We start from the raw sequence: 18,772 nt of genomic DNA, 5'->3' as shown, positions 1-18,772 counted from the left end.
CCTGGTGCCTACAGACTGCCCTGGCAGGTTCACAAGCTCCAGCAGCACAGCTACCTGCAGCCACCACTCTCGCTGGCACCAGAGAGGCTGGCTCCCAAAACTGAGCTAGCAGTTCCTAATAAACCCCAGACTGTTACACCTCTGTGTTGTTATGCTACAAACAGTGAGCTTGAGTACTGAATGCATGAACAAATACCTGAAGAAATCTGAAAATCTAATGGGTACCTGGCAGAGAGTACTGGGCAGAGAAGAGCCTGGGATGCACTGCTCTTCTCCCTCTTCCCTAATTCCCCACCAAACACAGAGCAGGGCAGTTCCACACAAAGGTCTGTCAGCCCCTTCCCACTCAGCAGCTTGAGTTTCTCTTAAGGTATTAACTCCTGCATGAGGGAAACCCACACAGAGACCTCCCAGCCTCCACCTGGCTGAGGCTCTCAGTGTACTTCTAGAACTCCAAGAAGGACAAACCAGCAGGTTTTAGTTTTCAAATTAATTGCTTGGTTTCATGACACGGTTTCATCGCTCTTCAAGAAGAATTAAAACTAAAATACATGGAATTTGGCTTGAACCTAAACTCACAGAGAAGGCAGATCAGTGCTTCGTTAGATCTCTCAAAGCTTAAAGCTTACCATTAAGGTGAGAAAGGTAGTCAATATATGCCAGTACATATTCTGGAATGTCCCCGTATTTTTTCAGCCCTAGCTCAAAAATCTTAAAGGCCACAGATTTATCCTGCAAACATTAAAAAAAAAAAAGTTATTAGCGTCAACGAGCTATGCATCCTCCTGACAATTCTTTAATATCAAATAGAGCATCTCTGATTACCTTACTGCAGTAATACTCCATTAAAGCTGCTGTAACATAGACGTGATGGCGGGTGCGGGCATCCTCTCTTGCCTTCTTAAATATCATTCTTCCGGATTTTATGCCTTCTGCTCGCCTTGCAAATTTCATATATTGGATATAAACCTAAGGTGCATATTAATATTTATATAGTACCAGTGCTAACAAAGAATAATAGGATGTAATAAAGTTTTTGGCTATATGTGAAATAATCTTTAGTCACAAAATATAGCTAAGGAGTCATAACAGAAACAACATTGTGCTGTGCCTCTGTGTTCTTTGGCTACAAACACTAAAGCAAAGCTTTTTATATGTTTTTTTGTTTTTTTTTTAAATAAATGGAATATACTAAGACTGATGCCCTGAAATGACAATAGTTAATACACAGCCTTTTCAAGGTAAGTAGGTGAATGCAATTTACATAAGCTGGTGCCTTCAGAGAACCAGAGGCTTATTGTAAAAATGGTAACTTTCCAATAAAGTTAAGGCATCCAAGAAGGCTACAGAAGAGTCAAAACGCATGATGAAGCATTCTACTGTACATTATACAATCCCAGACACAAATCACCCTGTCTCCAAATATTTATCCTTCATCAAGGAAATAATGAACGTATTTAATTCAGTGGTAAACTTGTGATTTGCATTTCTCTGGGATTTAACTTTTCTCCACTCTGCATTAGATCACCACATCATTCCTCAAACAGGAGAAACTGGTGTGTGGTTTCTCAGAAAATGTGTATTTGGGAAGAAGCACTATGATCTGTGTTTACTGAATAGAACAAATCAATAAATGGAAACTTCTCCTCTGACACTGACCTGGTGTTTTAGACCTCAGCCCTTTTTCCTTCTCATGCTTTGTCGTGTCTATAAACAGAGCAACTTTAGGAGGGCAGGTACTTCTCACAGCATTTGTTCAGTGCTAGCACAGCTGGCACTACAGACAGTGTTGTTTACTGGATGACTTAAGCAGACGTACAGCATTACATGGCACAATACAAACTTATTTACAAACCACATGCACACAGGATGGTGTATTTCTATGTAGGGAGGACAAGAGGCATAGGTAACGAGCTTTTAATCAGTTAAGGGGAGGCAAAGTGAAATATTAATTGAGCCAACAAAACATATTCCAATTCTTATGAGCTGTGTCATGAAATCTTTAATGTCATCACTTGTTTTAAGAGATTTTCCAAAAGAGAGGAGAGAAGTGCACGACTTAGTGTATCTAAGTAGGTGAAAGCCTTTAATTATCAACCTTGCTGAAATTTTAATCTAATTCTGTCATCTCAGTACTCCACCTGCTCAGTCACCCTTGTGACCCAATGAACTCCTGGAAGTCCTTCCCCATTCTTTGCGTGTACTCTGGTGACTATCCACACAAACGTGGAAAAACTCAACACTAAGGATCATCTTACCAGAGTGGGATCAATGTCTTCAATAGCCAGGAGTCGGTTATATATGCTGTGTACCTTCTCATACTTCATTCGACTCTAAACGAAAAGGAAATGCAGACTGCTTGGTAATGCTGTTACAATTCATTTGTGAGAATCCAAAAATCACTCTGAAGAAAAAAATAAAATTTAATTTTTCTGTTTCCTTTTTTCTGCAGCTGAACTCTCTGTATGTCAGTCCCTTTACTCAGGTGCATCTTCTGTCTTCTATAGTAATTTCTTTTCTTCCCACATGAATTTCTCACTAGTGCTTACATACAATGCTTGTCAAGAGTCTTTGAAATCTTTTTCTAAATTAGTAATACCGCTGCAGAACTGCCATTGGAGGTGTGTGGGATAGAAAACTCTTTCCTTTATCTCTGTCTACAAGTAACGTGCAGGCAGCCAGGAAAACCACCACCTTCATTCTCCAACCTACACATTTCGAATAACTCGTTCTGTTCTCTGCCAGCTGTAGCCCTCCAAGTTGCATTGTGCAGACTCAAACCCCCTAAATATCCAGTATGCTCAGGGCATGAGAGGCTGCACTGCAAACCAAGGAAGGCTTTTTCTTTTCAGGGCAAAGGGGATTTTTGCTGTTGTCCTCAGGATCTTCCTGCAAAGACTCTTCCACGTTATGGTAAGTGGGCAAAATACATCCTGCAGAGGATTCCACAGCCCTCATCTGACCAGGGGGAAACGGCCTTTGCTGCTGATGGCTGATGCGCACAACCTGCCACCGCCAGGGCGCTGCTCAGGACAGAGGCTGCGCGACACGGCGCCAGCCTGGGGAAAGAGATTCCCCAAGAAAGGTGCAGGGTAGAGTGCTCCCTTCTTCCTCACAGTCATGCAAATACCAACATTAAACACCCAAGGATTTGATGGGAAAGGTGTTCTTTATCCCCACATTAAAATAAAACAAGCTGATGCTCTGGTAAATGTAAATCTATGGCCTTTCAACTTCACATTCATTTGAAAGATATAGTCAAGATTTAACTGGAAAGATGGTAGATTAAAAAAAAAACCCAAAACTTTCTAACTTGTACTATGGGCTTTTCCTCTCCGTTCTGTCCACTCAGTTTCAGAGACACTGAATGAGGTTAAGACGAGAAGAATCAGTAAACTAATTCTATAGAATTCTGTGTATTCATTAAGGTTTCAAATAAATGGCATTATTGTTGGGAGATGTCTTTGGGTTTTAACATCAGTACATCACTGTTTTTACTCACCTCTTCATAATCTGCATATGCAAAATATAGAAGCATATTCTTCTTTAATAAAGTGCTGATTGCTCTTTCATAAATGTTGGCAGCCTCATCGCTGAAAAGTTTAGCATTGTTCATGTCCTGTTATAAAGTAAGTATGACAATGTAATTGTTCAGCATCTGTGGCAGTGAAGGACAATCCATGGAATATCTCCTGTGTGTGAGATGTCTCAGTGAACTTCCACACAGTGCTCCGGTAAAGAGACAATCATCTCCCCAGCACTTAAGGAATCACAAAACCAGCCCAAACCCTTCCCCAGACCTAAGACTAGCCAACACTGAAACAGTTTTTTATCATTCTTAAGTGCAAGTATTTTGACTTCTTAAAACAGCCCCAATTTTAAAATTCTGACCATGACACAAGTCATGGTGATAAACATCTCTCACACCTCCCTCCTTGGTTCTTAAGTATTTGAAGAAAAATTAACGGTACTCCATGTCAAAGCAATGAAATAAGTAAGAAAACCAATGGCAATCTGCTTACCCCTTTTTCAGCTAGCAGTTTACTAGATTGCTCGAGGTACTGAGCAGCTTCATACCAGATGTCTGGGTGATGTCCCAGAACCAAAAGGCATTGCTCATAGGCAAACATAACTGGGGGGAAAATGTAAGAAATGCTCCTTGTATGTTACTGCAGAAACAGTGCCATCCTGCACAGTACAAGTACAAAACACAACACCCAGCAAACACATCAGACAGCATTAACACTAGTTGGCTTTGAATACGATGGTCACAACTAAGTCCTTCTGTATTGCCAGGAACTTTCTCAATCATAACCAGCAGCTAAAACCTGCCTCCTCCACAGAGAAAGAGCAGAACTCCTGCAAGAACATCAGCTGTAAAACCAGGCTGTGATCCACCATTTCCTGACCTCCAGTGAGGGTTCAGCGGCACATAACTATAGCCCCGCCCCCCCCGATCCATGTATTCCTTTCAGCTTGGCTTGAGCAAAACCTAAAAGAGTAATTTAAAAATATCACCTGCACAATTCAAGGAACTAAATCAGCTTCTGCTCCAGCATGATCCCTGAACGCTAAATCACATCATTTCTTCCACTGAAGGTCATTAATGGAGCTAAGAAATACAATTCCACATGTCCTAGCACGGTATCTAATTACCTCTTTTTGTTATGAGAGTTTGATCCTCTGTTCGCAGAGGATTGCTCTTTTCCCACTGGATGTATTTCTTCCACATGTCTACCTGCTGAGCCTCCTGTGGGGTGTTTTGAGGGGGGACAGAGGGAGCATTGCGGTCCAGACCTTTCATCACTGTCTCATATTCCTGAAACAGCAGCAACGTTTTGAACAGGACATTTAAATGCATCAATGCTTATTTTAGGTTACACTTCAGAAAGCAAATATTTCAGTGTATCAATCTTATTAGTCTAACACACACTTCTATTTGAAAATAAGTTTAATGCTAGTTTGCAGAATTAAACAGAAAAAAGAAAAAGTAACAGAGGGTTGTACCTTTGCTACACGTCGTGCATTCATATAATCTCTACTCCTGTCTTCAATCATCTTCTTAGCTAAGTGAATATTGATGCCCTGGAGAAGGGTGAAAAAAGGGATTGGGAATGTGCAATTTCACTTTGGATATACTTCATTTAATTTCACACAGAAAACAGCTTGAAAGGGGATGCAACAGTGAGCAAGAAGGACAAAGATATTTTAAAATACTGATCTTGAAAGGTACTGCATTTCTCTTAATAAATGTATGAGCAAGAGCTTATTTATCAGAGAATAAACTCACTACTAAAAACCAAGTGACCTGAAGCACCTCAGTATATTTTTTATCACTTAGAGCTTTCAAAAAGACAATGAACTTTACATAAACCTGCTGGGGGAGAAAGTGGAAAGAATGCATTTGTGATTGACATTTTTCCTTTCAAATCTTGGTTTGTGCCCAGTCACAGTCACAGCTCCCCACCTTGCAGCTGCCTGCTGGTCACCAGGTGAAGCCTGAGACAGCATTTGAGCCCTTCAGCTTTCTTGGGTAAAGAGTAACAGAGGTCAACCTCTGAGCTCAAAGCTCAGCCTTCTCCTCAGCTCCCCGACAGCTTTCAGGTCACATTCAACAGGCGCCCTGCCTTGTGCGTTCCTCTGCCAGGCGGGAGGCTCCCGGCCGGTCCCGGCAGAGCAGGACACCCCTCCGGGCCCGCGGGGCTCTGCCCTGAGCCCGCAGGGACCCGGGGCAGATCTCGGCGTCAGCAGCACAGGCCTGGGTGCCGACAGAACCCCAGAGGCCGCTCGCAGGGCAGGATAAGCAGCAGCCCTCGTGCCCACGCCCGCGTCCGGGTACATCTCCCTGGCATGGCCTGCCAGCACTCTGAGGAAGGTGAGTGCAGCTTTTGGTCCTTTTCACTCCTGAGCTGGGTGAGGCCCCACTGTGGAAGCCCAGGTGCCACCGGGACCCGTGCAGAGGGCTGTCTGGGGCAGCCATCTGGGCCAGCTCACATAAAACCCCAGCAACACCCCACTTAGCCCAGGGCTGGGCCAAGGACACAACAACGCTCTCCCAGCCTCATGAGGGTTGTTGCTTCTGTGTCTCACTGGGGTTGTTACCGCCTCTGACCAGTTGTTTAATTAAAGACACTGGTGACTGACAGGCTGATATTGCTACCTTGTGGCTACCAACTGAGCTAAAGGAAAGCTTGAGAGTGTTTTAATTAGAGCAAACAGCCAGTAGCCTTTGATACCGAGACCTGAGCACGATCTGTGTTGTTGGGCTGCTGATATGGGGAATCTCCCCAAGGCCCTCTTGGTGAGGAGCATCTCCTCTGTGCCGGGACACCTGTAAGCCCCTTCCCCTGGAGTCAGCCTAACCAGAGCAGGACGTGCAGAAACCCATGTTCGAGCAGAGCACTGGCCCTCAGCATCCAGGATTCTGAACAGCCCAAGGTCCTGGTTTGTGTTACAAGTGTGAGCCAGAGCTGCCTCAACCAGAAGGTACAGAATGAACGTAGGACTGGTTTCAGCTATTGCTTTGACAGTCTCCCTACTTATTAATGAAAGTAGTAGGAACCAGCAGTGACAGCCTTCACTTGCTATGTGGGAGGAGAGGAGAATTACAGGGAAGTTGTACTAGGGATTTTCCCAGGCAGGAGAAAGACTATCACCAGGGACCTTCCCTGTGGTCAGTAGCCTGCCTGCAGTATCCCAAAACACTGACTGGGTGCTGAGCTCTTACAGCACACCCTCGTGGCTGTGGACGCCTGGAGGTACTCCCACTGCCTAAGCACAGTGGCCCTACTAACATCAGAGGTCACCAAGCCTAAAACATGCCTAATCAGCAACAAGGGATGAGAAATGGTCCTTCCACAGCACAGCAGCACCTGCCTCCCCAGCCGTAACAGGCGGGAGGGGAGAGCGCTGCCCAAGCACCCCGGCTTGCCGGCGTTGTGTGTACTGGAGACTGTAACTTCACACTGCAGAGGGGAGAAGGGAGCCCAAACCAGCAGAGCCAAATGCCATCCCATCCTGCCCAGCTCTAACTGAAAGCGGGGGAGTGCCTCCCTGGGGAAGCAAGCCCTCATTGCCAGCTGACCTGCTCTAGGTTCCACTAAGTATATTTTCCATTGCTGATGACAGTGATTTCTACTTCACTAACAATTCCACTGGGACAACTGGGAAATGGGACAGTTAAATGTATCCTATGGAAAGCCTTTCAAATAAATTTTAAAATTTGCTCAGGTACCTGTAAAGCTTGGCCACAGGTCTTGGTGCATACTGCACAAGCTAAACATGTTAATACTGCCAGTCATCTCAATTATTTAGTGGATGCAGTTTGGGCACCATACTTTATTATTATTATTTCTTTCTTAATGTCACAAAAAAATTCAATGTTCTTGATTACCTCTTCGTATTTGTTATAATCTCTCCAGAGCTGTTCTATGTTTATCATTGGATTCACGCAGCCACGCTGGTAAACCCTACGGACAGCTGTTATCCTCTGGTTTTCTGCATAAGATCCTACTGCTTCTCTAAACGGTGGGAGAGAGATTCATGTCAGCTATTACAGGTCACAACTGGTATGAACATCAACATTACATTAACTGAGCTCAAAAAAAATTCTTTTAAGGTACTTACACGCCTTTCAAAAAATTGATGTAATCCACCCAGATCTATGTAAGAAAAAATATTACACGTAATGAAACCAATGTTTACTTGTACTTGTTTTAAAATTAAAAATAAAATGTGTTTTGATAAAAAAACATACCTGGTATGACATGATTTCCATGCCAATCTTATCCAGAGCAAAATCATATGCCTGAGCCATTTTTTCTCTGAGGAAAAAAACAAACCACAAAGACCATAGAGCAACTGTTTAGTATTTAAAAATTCTTTATTTTTCTGTAAGAGTCTTTATTTTTCTGTATTCTTTTGTGCAACAAATTCTAACCCAGCATTAAAGTATGAAAAGTACCATTCAACAGCTGAGAGTAAAACTGGCATTCAGATAGCTTTACATTCTGCATTTAGGGTTTTTGTTTGTTTTTTACATTTAAGAAAATTATTTCCATCTATCGGTGGCAATCTGGCATGCTAATAATTCCTGAGCCCCTGCCCCACCTCCCCTTAAGTGAAAATCCACATCTACTGTGTGAAGTTGAGGAAACAGAAAACAACTGCTCTCCACGTCATCTTAGTGGACAGATGTACCCGTGGTTTCTTTTCCTTTCCCCTCAGAACTCCCCAAACCTTGTTGTAGTTCTCCAGGGGCCCCAAAAGGCTGAGGCAATCAGAAGTAGCTCCCCTGTATGGCAACTGCCTAAAATCTTTCACACGATTTCTTTACCCCCAATTCAGTATTTTTCCCCAGATGTAAAAAGCTCACAGAGTACTTCCTTCAAGTTTCAATGAAAACTTTTTTTTTTTATCCCTCCCACTCTTCTCCCAGTTTCCTTTACTCAGACATCTTTCAGTACCTTGCTACCTCCTTGACCATATTAACAGGAAAAACAGAGGGAAGTTCAATTGCAGGAAAAGACTGGGGAGGGGGGACACACGACATGGACACAGGACAACATAGGGACTGATACCTTCTTCATTGTTTATAAACAGTCATAAAAATAAATAAAATCAGCTTTTTTCTTTTTTCCTGTTAATGCATTAGTTATCTTTCCAATTATAGCACAAAGAAATTATGGTGGGCTGGGAAAGAAACAGTTTATAGATGCAGAAAGGTACTGATATTTTTTGAAACCTCAAACAGGAAGAAGCAGCATTAAATTCAGTATACAGGATTATAAGCAAATAGAATGTAGCTGAAACGGGATGAAGATTAATGCACTCCAAGACTTTGCACCCTGACTTTTTATGCCTTTTTATGCATTCCAAAACTCCCTCTAATTATGGAACCATTTACTAGTGCTAGTCAAATATAGTAGCTCAGCTGGAATCAATGCTGAGTTTTGTGGAGACTCTGCACAGGGCACCCAGGGGGACGACAGCACAAGGTTCCAGCTGAGGAAGAAGCGTGTTTCGGATTGGCTCAAGCACCGATCTCATCTGCAGGGAACTGGCACGGATACACCAGTTACTCCCCTGCCCTCATCCCACCTTCTTATATAGATACAGGATAAGGAAGCAATTTTTCCCAGCAAGTTCAACTAAAGAAACTTTGAAGAAAATGTTTTCTAAATGCAGATTATATTTTAACCCCCCAAACACTCTACCAGAAAATCCCCAGGCAGGTTTGCCACCCAGGTTCCTCCCCACCACCTAGACAAAAATTGAGGGCAAATTCACCATACAACTAGAATAATTCAGAGCAACTCTGTTAACTTACTTGTAACTAGGTAGCTTCCCCTTGGTTTCTCGTACATAGGAAAGGTAACATTTCCATAAATCAATGTGTAAAACCTTCATAAGGCATCGCTGAAATAACTGTTTAATACATCAAGAAGACGTGATCAGGATTCCAGATACAGAAATTAAGTTTCTACTTTTAAAGCTATACAGTATGAATCAAAGTAATATTGGTAATTATGATTGAGATCTGTAAGAAAGGACAAGTTAAACCACTCATCCTTTTGACTAAAGCACCTCTGCACTATGCAAGGGAATTGGAGAGAATTAGAGAAATTCCTCTGTGCACATCGCTGATTACAGCTTGGGAGCAACAACAAATCCACTTTACTGATATTTCGTATCTGTTGGTTTTGAACAGTGCAATCAGTAAGAGCTGTAGCTCTTTTCAATCTGCTTTAGCCAAACCACAAGATACTTGTTCTTACCACAGAGATATATTACATATATTAATAGGACTCACCTTTTCCACTTTGTCATAATTTTTTGCTTTAATCTATAGGGAAGCAGAAAAAAATAAATCACTTAAGAAACTATTTTAGAATAGTAGGAATATATTCTTCATACAGTATTATAGCATTCCACCTTGTACTTTGTCTGCCTAAACTAATTACATTGTAATTACATCACATAATGTTGCAAAAATATAAATAAACATACAAAAATCATGTACTTAGCTTTTTCAAAATTAGTGTTTTGTTTGTTTTTCACTTCCACTAGGGCCAAAATGTAGGTGTCAATAGGTAAAGTTGCTTTGCTGTATTCTGTTTGGGACACCCAGACTTAGCCTCTTATTTCAAGGTACTCTGTTGCCTTAAGTGCATACATTCACTTAAATACCACAGCTTCTGGATCAGGATTTCGGATATTAAGGGCAAAATACCATATTTACAAAACTAATAGTCTAAGAAACGTAGTATATTTGAATATTTATTTCTCAAAGTACACTTTGCTATAATATGCTGATGTTGAATAAGCAAATAATAAACGACAGAGAACCTGTTTTTCCAGAGGTGCCCCCAGCCCCGGTGCTCCCTTCCAGGAAGGGCCAGACCGCACTCACACCCCAGCACTTGTTTTGGGAAGACAGCACGCACAGCACAAGGGCAGTGGGTGAAACCTAGTCTCAAAGTAACAAGCTGCCTTTCAAATAGGACAAGGAAAAGCACGAGACAGATGTACAAGGCAGACTGGCATCCTTCATGTATTTATTAGCTCCAGTTATGTTAATATACTAGGCAATCTGTAGAGACATTCTGAAGAAACAAGGAAAATCCACAATGCCTTTAGAAGATGGTTATCTGCATTAAAACAAAGTGCCTTTAATGAAATAAGGATGTTATGCTGAGTTGCATTGTTTTAAGGATCAAAATTCCCCTTTGAACCCTATTGCTCTTTGTTGAACCCTACAGCTCTTTGTTTACCTACAGGACTCAGCTTTTTTCTTGGTGTGAACACGAGAGCCACTGTAGCAGCTCTGAAAGCCTTTCCCTTTTCCCATGGAGCACAGTGACAGGCAGCAAACAGCGCCTTTTGCACCACGTATTAATTATATCGTTTTAATATCATACCCATTTTACAGCAGAAGAGAATTTTTAATGGAAGCATTAGGAAACACCAACTCATCTGTAAGAGGTCTAAAATAACAGTCATGTCTGTCCTGCTTTTGAACTGGAGCAGTATCCTGCCCAGGCTGACAGGATTTCACAAAACCCAGGTTTGCAGAAAGTTAAATCCAATTACATCTTGCATATATGATTTTCACAGAGTCTTTCTGCAAATCCTTTTGCTACAAGACAGCTGGCCAGAGAAATGACTGATTACAGAAATAACAATCATCTGAAATAACTAAAATCAGGAGGTGGCACGTCCATGCTATGAAGACCTCTAACCCCTGTGGTTACACTGACCCAACACACGCTCAGGTACGGGTACATATCCTACTGCCACTTTCTCACAGCTTTTTGTGAGTAGAGCACAGCCTTCCAACCTTTAAAATAATAATTGCAGGGTTATTCAGACAGAAGTCTTCTGTGGATACAAACTAAGGAGTTTGATGCTACCCTATTTCTAGTTAAGGAAAGTATATTCTTATAGACCTTTCTCCTCCATTGTAAAGTCCAAAAAAGACAACTCCCATTTTAACTTCATCCATCTTCAACAGTAAAAGAAAATTTTCAGGTTCCTCAGCACCTCTTAGAATAAAACAAAAGGGATTCAACTTTCATTAAAGAGCCATAGCTTTTTAATGAAACACCTCCTTCTCCCTGTTCCCAAATAGAAAAGAACAAATTTATCTTGGTTTGTATGTCTAGCACAGAGCACAGCTGCCTGCACCTTTTTCCTTGTACTTACTCAAGTAAAGTCTTCAATAAGATTAGCAGAAGTGTTTTATTTTTTCTGCAAGTAGGACAAAAATTTGCATGCCTTCCAGGTTTAGCCATTTAAGAACTGTTTTTCACGTCTGCCCTGAGTTACACCAAAGACAATTCCTAGACATAGCTGATGGGGCTGGGAATGCCCTTTGCTTGCTTACCATGTCTCCATGTCCCTTGTCACCCAAAGGCCCAATAACAACTGTTATTCAGCATAAATGACCTACGCTGACATCAATAATTGTATACAGCACCAGGGAAGTGCACACTAATTCCACTTAATTGTTTACTAGAGCAACCTGATTAGTGCCTGGCAGCACTGCACCAAGCGACATCAAAAGACAGAGCACAAGGAATACTTATCAATTAGACTACATGAACTTCTAACAACCAAAGATCTTGAGAAGGATAATATTTTGCTAAGGAAAAAAAGCTATACTCTTTATTTCCACTTGTTATGACTCAAAGTACAAAATATTTTTCACATGAATTATCAGATTTATGAAAAGCCAATGACTACATCTGGACTGCAAGTCGGTGTTATTATTTGTTAAATTCACACAAGTGGTTTCACATTCATATGTGAAAATTCAGAAATCTTGGTACAGATGAAGTTGGGAGGTTGGACATTGGCATGATTAATTAAAAATAAGAGAAAAAGCAGTATTGGCCAATGCCTACTGTGCAACTCTCAGTGGAGAGTTCTTATGAGGCCCCCAGGGCCAGAAGGAAGAGTAGCCATCTCTCCTGCAGCAATCTGTATTTCTTGGCTCACTGCTCTCAGGCAAATGTCCTGCCTCAGGGATGCCACAGGGCTGGGGCAAGCCCATCACCAGAGGGGACGCATGCTACTCCAGGACACACCAACACACATTGTTGTTACGTTCCTTGTTTTTCCAATTACAGACACAGGGACAGGCAATGATTAGACTTGGACAAGCATCAAAGAATTGACATTAATACTGTATTTTTATTCTTAAAGACAAAGATAATAAAGCGAACTATAGATCTTTAAAGCAGATTATCCTTCAGTTTCTAACCCTGCCTGTATCCCTAGTCTGATTGCTTTCATTTGAGAGGTAGGTGTTATCTTCATGGGGGCTAACATATGGGAGTGTCTCCACCACCTACAGAATGAGCTTAGGCACACTGCCATCTGAAGGTGAAACTGGTATACACGAGTGTCTCCCCTCCATCCTAGAAGACTATGCAGTGGCCACCTAGTCTGACCAACTCTATTTAAGACAGTCCAGTAGTAAAACACAGCAGACATTGCCACCTTCTGATGTGACAATGAGAAATTACACCTGTTTTGCTGAAAGAGTAATTTCAAATTTGATGGCCCTACAGGAAATTTAAGTCACTACTGTATCTGCTTTGTATAAGATGAACTGATAAAGACAGGGTCAAACTTCTTCCCAGAATACACAATGTGCTTCCCAAACATTCAGATTTATGTAATCCATGAATTACATTGCACTTCACCCTTTTTAATAGACTTGTTAAAAGACATACTTATCATCTATGATTATGCAAAGCGAGTGATTTTATTAATCTAGAGACTTAAGACTACTTGTAGTTGTCTGGTAACACAAATGCAAGCACAAAAAAAGTCCTAGTTTTATTTTAAACTCTTCAGTGTTTCTTGGTTTCAGTCAAGCTCCTAAGGAAGCAAGGTTAGTAGGTGGTACTTAAGGATCAACATGTCTTTTTCTGTCATGTATTTCCGTATCCCAACTCCATCTTCTTTTTCAATAGTTGATTTCCAAGGGAAAAAAAAAAAAAAAAAATTCTTAAGCATAAAATCTAATGTTCCCTTATCCACTGCTTCTAGCTTTCCCCTTGGTGAGGTACAGCCTCTTGCCTTCTCCTCTACTCACCACCTTCTCTGCACTTCTCTTCAATTTTTTGAACTATTTTTTGGGAGAGGGACCCGAACAGAGATGTTACACACCACTAGCATGCTACACCAGCTGATGAGGGACAAGCTGGGAGAGGAGAAAATACCACAGCAACGACAGAGGTAACTTTCCAAGGATTCAGTTCATAGTGGCTGGTGTTTTTAGAACTGTTATCTTCTAAAATCTGAGGGTTTTTTTATAAATTACAGAATCACAGAACATTAGGGGTTGGAATACTACCACGTATGCAACATCTTTAATATTTTTTAAGAACACACACACAATATATGTTTAAGACTACAAAATTACAGCCAGAGCCTACACGTATGTATTTGGAAGTACTGCTTTTGTTTACTGACTGAAGGGAACTTCCTGTGAAAGATCTGTATTCATTCAGTTACATGACTAGATATTAGCTAATTACAAAAGTCACATTTTAAAAATAAAATCAAACTACACAAAATTTATCATCCCTGGATCCATTTGTGTTGACCATTTGGTTTTTTATTTTTTACATCTTGATTATTAAGATAAATAATAAACTACCCACCATCGAGCCCAATGGGATGTAATTTGGGTCTCTACTATTACACAACTGGAGATGTAATAAAATGCATTCACATTCCTCAACCCATTTCCAAAATACAGGCTAGGGCTGGCTGGAGAGATGTTTGCACTTCATTTGCAGAATAAATACTGCTTGGACCATTGCAGTTCAAGCATTTCAGACTGCCTCAAAGAAATGTAATCTTTGAAAGTGTGACATGTAACATCCCTCTTCTCTCTTTAGCACATTCTGCCTTTTGCTATTTGCTGAGGCTCCTAGCAAGTGACTAATTGCATGAACACATAACATTACAAACTCATTTTCCTATAGGTCAAATAACAGCAATTACCTTTTTGAGTAGCAAAGCAAGCTCTGTTCAAGCACATGGAATACAGGTGAAATGCAGGAACAACACTGCACTTGCATGTGGCCATTAACCCAAGGAGGCTGGATTATAACTGCCTAGGTAACTGGAGGTAAAACGTATGCTGAACGAAGTACCTATTGCATTTGTGCCAGATATACCAAAGCTTAACCAATGAAACCCTTTTTTAAAAAAAACATTAGCATATAATTGCAGATGTAATTTCTGTAACATGTAATTTTACTACAACCTGTACCAGATATGGATTGAATGACTCAATATTTCTGCAGCCTTCATTCGGAGTTTTAATATTCCTTGTGAAAATATAGGCTTTATATTGCTATTAGTAAAGACTGTGAGGAAGAGATACAGTATACTGAGTATGGGAAAACTAATTTTCTCAAAGTGTAATAAGATGAGATTCCAAGTATTTTCATTCAGTATGGTGTCATTTTTCACATTCACATAGGTGTCTCAATTTGAAAGTCTGCCACAAAATGGGATTTGAAAAGTTCCTTTAAATTACTCTAAATGAAATGCCTCCAACTACTATTACATGTATTATTTCTAGTGCTTCCAGAACCATGGCATTCCATCAAAGTTCAAGTCATGTCATTTCCACTAGCTATACCATCACTTGAAAAAGTCTCTCTACAGAAGGCAATCACAGCTGCCATATAAATGGCCATAATGTACTGCAAAACCCCCATTGTTTTGCAGTCTGCTCCTGAGCAAACTTAAGAATAGAATATTTCAGCTGTAAACACCTATCATGATCGTCTAGTCCAACCACCTGACCAGTTCAGAGCAGACCAAAAGTTAAAGCATGTTGTTGAGGGGACTGTGCAAATGGCACTTGAACACTGACAGGCTTGGGGCATCCAGCACCTCTCCAGGAAGCTTATTCCAGTTTGGCCAACCACGCTTTCTGATCACAACCATCTCTTAGGTTTCACATTTGTTTGTTTCTCAGTTAAGAAAGCAGTAGTCAGCCATGTACATTATCATGTTTTTATACTGATATACATTGCTTTTGCTCACAGTATTTAAGATACTTCACAGTAAATGAGAATATTATTTAGAGCTAATGAGCAGGACCTGTAATTCTGCAAATCCAATTACCAGCTCATATCCTGCATACCAAAATAAAAGAGCAGGCACTAACTGAGCAGCTAGTGAAAATAGAAATACTTATAGCAAAATTCTGGGCCACATCACCACTTTCTGTTAAAGACAAAAAAAAAAAAAACCCAAACCAGTAAAAGGCAGCCACATCTACAGGAAAAGTGATCACTAATGAATAAGGGGCAGCATTTTTCATAAGGAGCTAAGCTGCAGGGGGAGACTGGGCCAGGACAGTGGCAGAGCTAGAGAGCTGCTGCATGCATAGCCAGTAATATGCAAGGCTGCTCCACACTCTCAAATTTCTTGAAAACTGTCACTAGAGCCTCATGACCACAGGCCTTTAACAGCCTTTGGGAGCAATTAAACAGAGCACATCAACACAGTCTACCACCAACCTTTCTCCTCTTCAAGGCACAGAGAGATCTCTGAATGAACATCTCCAGATCTGACTAATTGTAAAAAAAAAAAAAAAGATAATGGGCTTGAATAATTGAAAATACTATCTCCAAAACTGTGTGCATAAAGCAAGACTGATTTGGAAGTTTGGGAAAGGGAGGAACCCAGCTGTGCCTGCTTGAAGGCAGCAAGGGAACAGATCAGCATGGAATTCTTTTGGGAAGAGTGCAAATGAAGGAACTGTGAAATGCTATTCTGAAGAGAGAGTAACATATGCCTCAGCTGAAACAGAGTTAAATCATTCTTAATTAAAAAAACTACATAAACAAGTAATTACCAGTTAAAAAAATCCCCTGCAGATGGAAGATGTCTTTTTGTTAAATCTATTATACTAAAAATCCCAATACCTTTAATTTTCAGATACATCAGAAAAGAAATTAATCCAGGAGAATACATTAATATAATATCCTTAGGTATCAGTGAACTGCATTCTAGGACTGCAGTAATACAAGGACTGAGAATCTGGACAACCTTGCTGAACAAACACAGAGTAAACAACTCTCTAGGACCAGTATCTGCATTTACTCCCTTACAAAGAACACTGGCCTGGTGGTCCTGCAGTGAGACACAATTTATGTCAATGCTGCAAACAGCAAGTGTAACTTTCAGGTACCACTACCAAGAGATTAGCCTGGGCCTATACAGAGAAATATTTATTTATAGGCAGGCTTAGAAAAAGTTGTGTGGTGATAAAACTGTTAAAATGATTTTTCTTGTCAGAGAATGGTACTAAATTGCAATTACTGACTCACTATCTAATTTATTTCTGATGTCACATATACTCATGTTTTTCCTTTGCTTTATTTTCAATCTGGACTACAAGAATGAAGAAGCAATTTCTCAAGTATATTTCCTACTCTTTCAAGAAAAAAAAAATCAAATCAGGTTTGCAGTTATGTTTAAACACCAAAGCCCTTTTACGTTAGCACTTGCACTGCTATTTTCCTTCACACAAACCGAGTCCCACTATTGCAAGTATCTCTTGTGGATTGGTCTAATTCAAGCAAAACTGCAGAAACAGCCTTTTTCAAGTCATGATGAAAAGCAAGCCTACTCCATGCCCTTAAAAAAAACCCAAACAAAAATACTTCAGTTACCTGCTACTTCATTGCCCTGCAGATCTACCATTTAAAATTGCCTGGAAACTGGGGCTGAAGAAGAATGGCTGCATCTCTAAGTTTTGTTTACTTGTGACTACTGTCACCATCCCCTGAACTGACTGTTCTTTGCTGTATTGGCTAAAGCTCACATACATAGCTCGTACAAAAGCAGCAGCCACCAGCTTTTTCTCCTTGTTCTCTTTGCTCAGATGTTTCTCTGCAAAATGATTACATTTCCTCTACGAAAGTTTCACGACAGCTGTCCCAACAGAACCTGGTATCAGATGTATAATCAATAGTTACACTTTCCCCCCCAAAATCAGTTTTCATATATCTGCTCTTTACCTAGTATATAAGAAGTTCTTACAGAACAATTTAAAAATCAATAGATGTCTCCAATAAGCACCTTCTGTTTGTGGTGATACCATGTTTAATAGACGTCAACGAGTATATCCTACTTGGAGAAAGACAGGACTACCATCTTTCTTTGCTGACTACTAGAAGACATTAAGACTAATTTAATTTTTTTTAATAGAAATTTAGATCCATTCCTTCACATTTTATCAATTCCTCCAATATTATCTTTTGCCCACTTTTTGCATCTAACAGCTTTACACCCTCATTCTGGGACACCATTCCTTACCCACCAATTCCACCTGACTGAACTGCACCACCCAGTTCACTCTTCATGTTCTAAAATGCGCCTGTGGGACCTGCAGCCTAACTCTGGAAGATGCCTTTCACACACCTGCTCAGCATTCCTCAAGAGAACAACTTGGCTTAGGTGCCTAGGTCTTGGCACACAAGAGCACATTTTCTCTAACAGTGTCGAACTTTATGCTTTGATCAGGAAGTAGGAGCTACCTACTCCAATCACTTTTCCAAATAATGGGAGACAAGCCAGTGTTCTTTGCCTCTTTGGTCTGCATTTTGTGCAACACATCTTCATCTATGGTACACATTCTTCAACTTCTTCTCCAAATCAGGAATATCATCTTTTTTATTTAGGCAATTTGCCCATTATTAAAGTTAATGTAATATCTGTATGAAGTAATTTACAAATGCTAAGCATCCTTCTACTTTCCACTCCTTTCCAGCCAGATACAACTTGATATCTAGATTCTTAATGTCTGCAAATCTCATTTTAATAAAAAGTCAGTTTTCAACATACCCCACGGTTTGTAATTTCCTTTTCAATTCACAATCACTTTAAACCACGGGAAAAAATAACACCCCACATACACACTCCTGCAAACCACCTAGCCTCCTTCCTGACTTGGGCACTTCAGTTCCTCCAATTTACTTCAGTTTACTTCTGCTCCTCATTCCTGTTCCTCAATGTCTTTTGTATTTCACAGAAGCCATGGAAAGTTTTAAAATGTGTTTTCAGATGTGTAACATTAGAGACCTACCAATATCCTTTGCAGTTATTAGGAAGTATGCCATTTCACAAAGAAGCAGCGCTTTTTCACCTAAAATTAATTTTATATTGGTTTAACTCTCAGAAGAACAAATTCATGGGACTCAAAAGCACAGGTAGTACCCATGGATCGCAA

At 40.5% G+C, this 18,772-nt stretch overlaps 1 protein-coding gene across 1 annotated transcript in view; it reads right to left on the bottom strand.

Annotated features, from left to right (window-relative positions):
* The window catches only part of CSTF3 (cleavage stimulation factor, 3' pre-RNA, subunit 3, 77kDa), a gene marked incomplete at its 5' end in the record, with an annotated part of 39,508 nt that overhangs the window by 6,434 nt on the left and 14,302 nt on the right, over positions 1 to 18,772 (bottom strand). Inside the window, 12 exons of the mRNA XM_008936763.1 lie at positions 630 to 732; positions 826 to 969; positions 2,259 to 2,333; positions 3,503 to 3,619; positions 4,023 to 4,132; positions 4,657 to 4,819; positions 5,008 to 5,085; positions 7,394 to 7,520; positions 7,627 to 7,661; positions 7,757 to 7,823; positions 9,329 to 9,426; positions 9,812 to 9,844. Coding sequence (XP_008935011.1) covers positions 630 to 732; positions 826 to 969; positions 2,259 to 2,333; positions 3,503 to 3,619; positions 4,023 to 4,132; positions 4,657 to 4,819; positions 5,008 to 5,085; positions 7,394 to 7,520; positions 7,627 to 7,661; positions 7,757 to 7,823; positions 9,329 to 9,426; positions 9,812 to 9,844 — 1,150 coding nt within the window. The remainder of the gene's footprint in view (positions 1 to 629; positions 733 to 825; positions 970 to 2,258; positions 2,334 to 3,502; positions 3,620 to 4,022; positions 4,133 to 4,656; positions 4,820 to 5,007; positions 5,086 to 7,393; positions 7,521 to 7,626; positions 7,662 to 7,756; positions 7,824 to 9,328; positions 9,427 to 9,811; positions 9,845 to 18,772) is intronic.

The sequence above is a fragment of the Merops nubicus genome, unplaced genomic scaffold (genome assembly GCF_000691845.1).
Source record: "Merops nubicus isolate BGI_N331 unplaced genomic scaffold, ASM69184v1 scaffold39843, whole genome shotgun sequence".
Taxonomy (NCBI): Eukaryota; Metazoa; Chordata; class Aves; order Coraciiformes; family Meropidae; genus Merops; species Merops nubicus.
The sequence above is the reverse complement of the archived record's forward strand: the minus strand, read 5'-3'. Positions and strand labels throughout refer to the sequence as shown.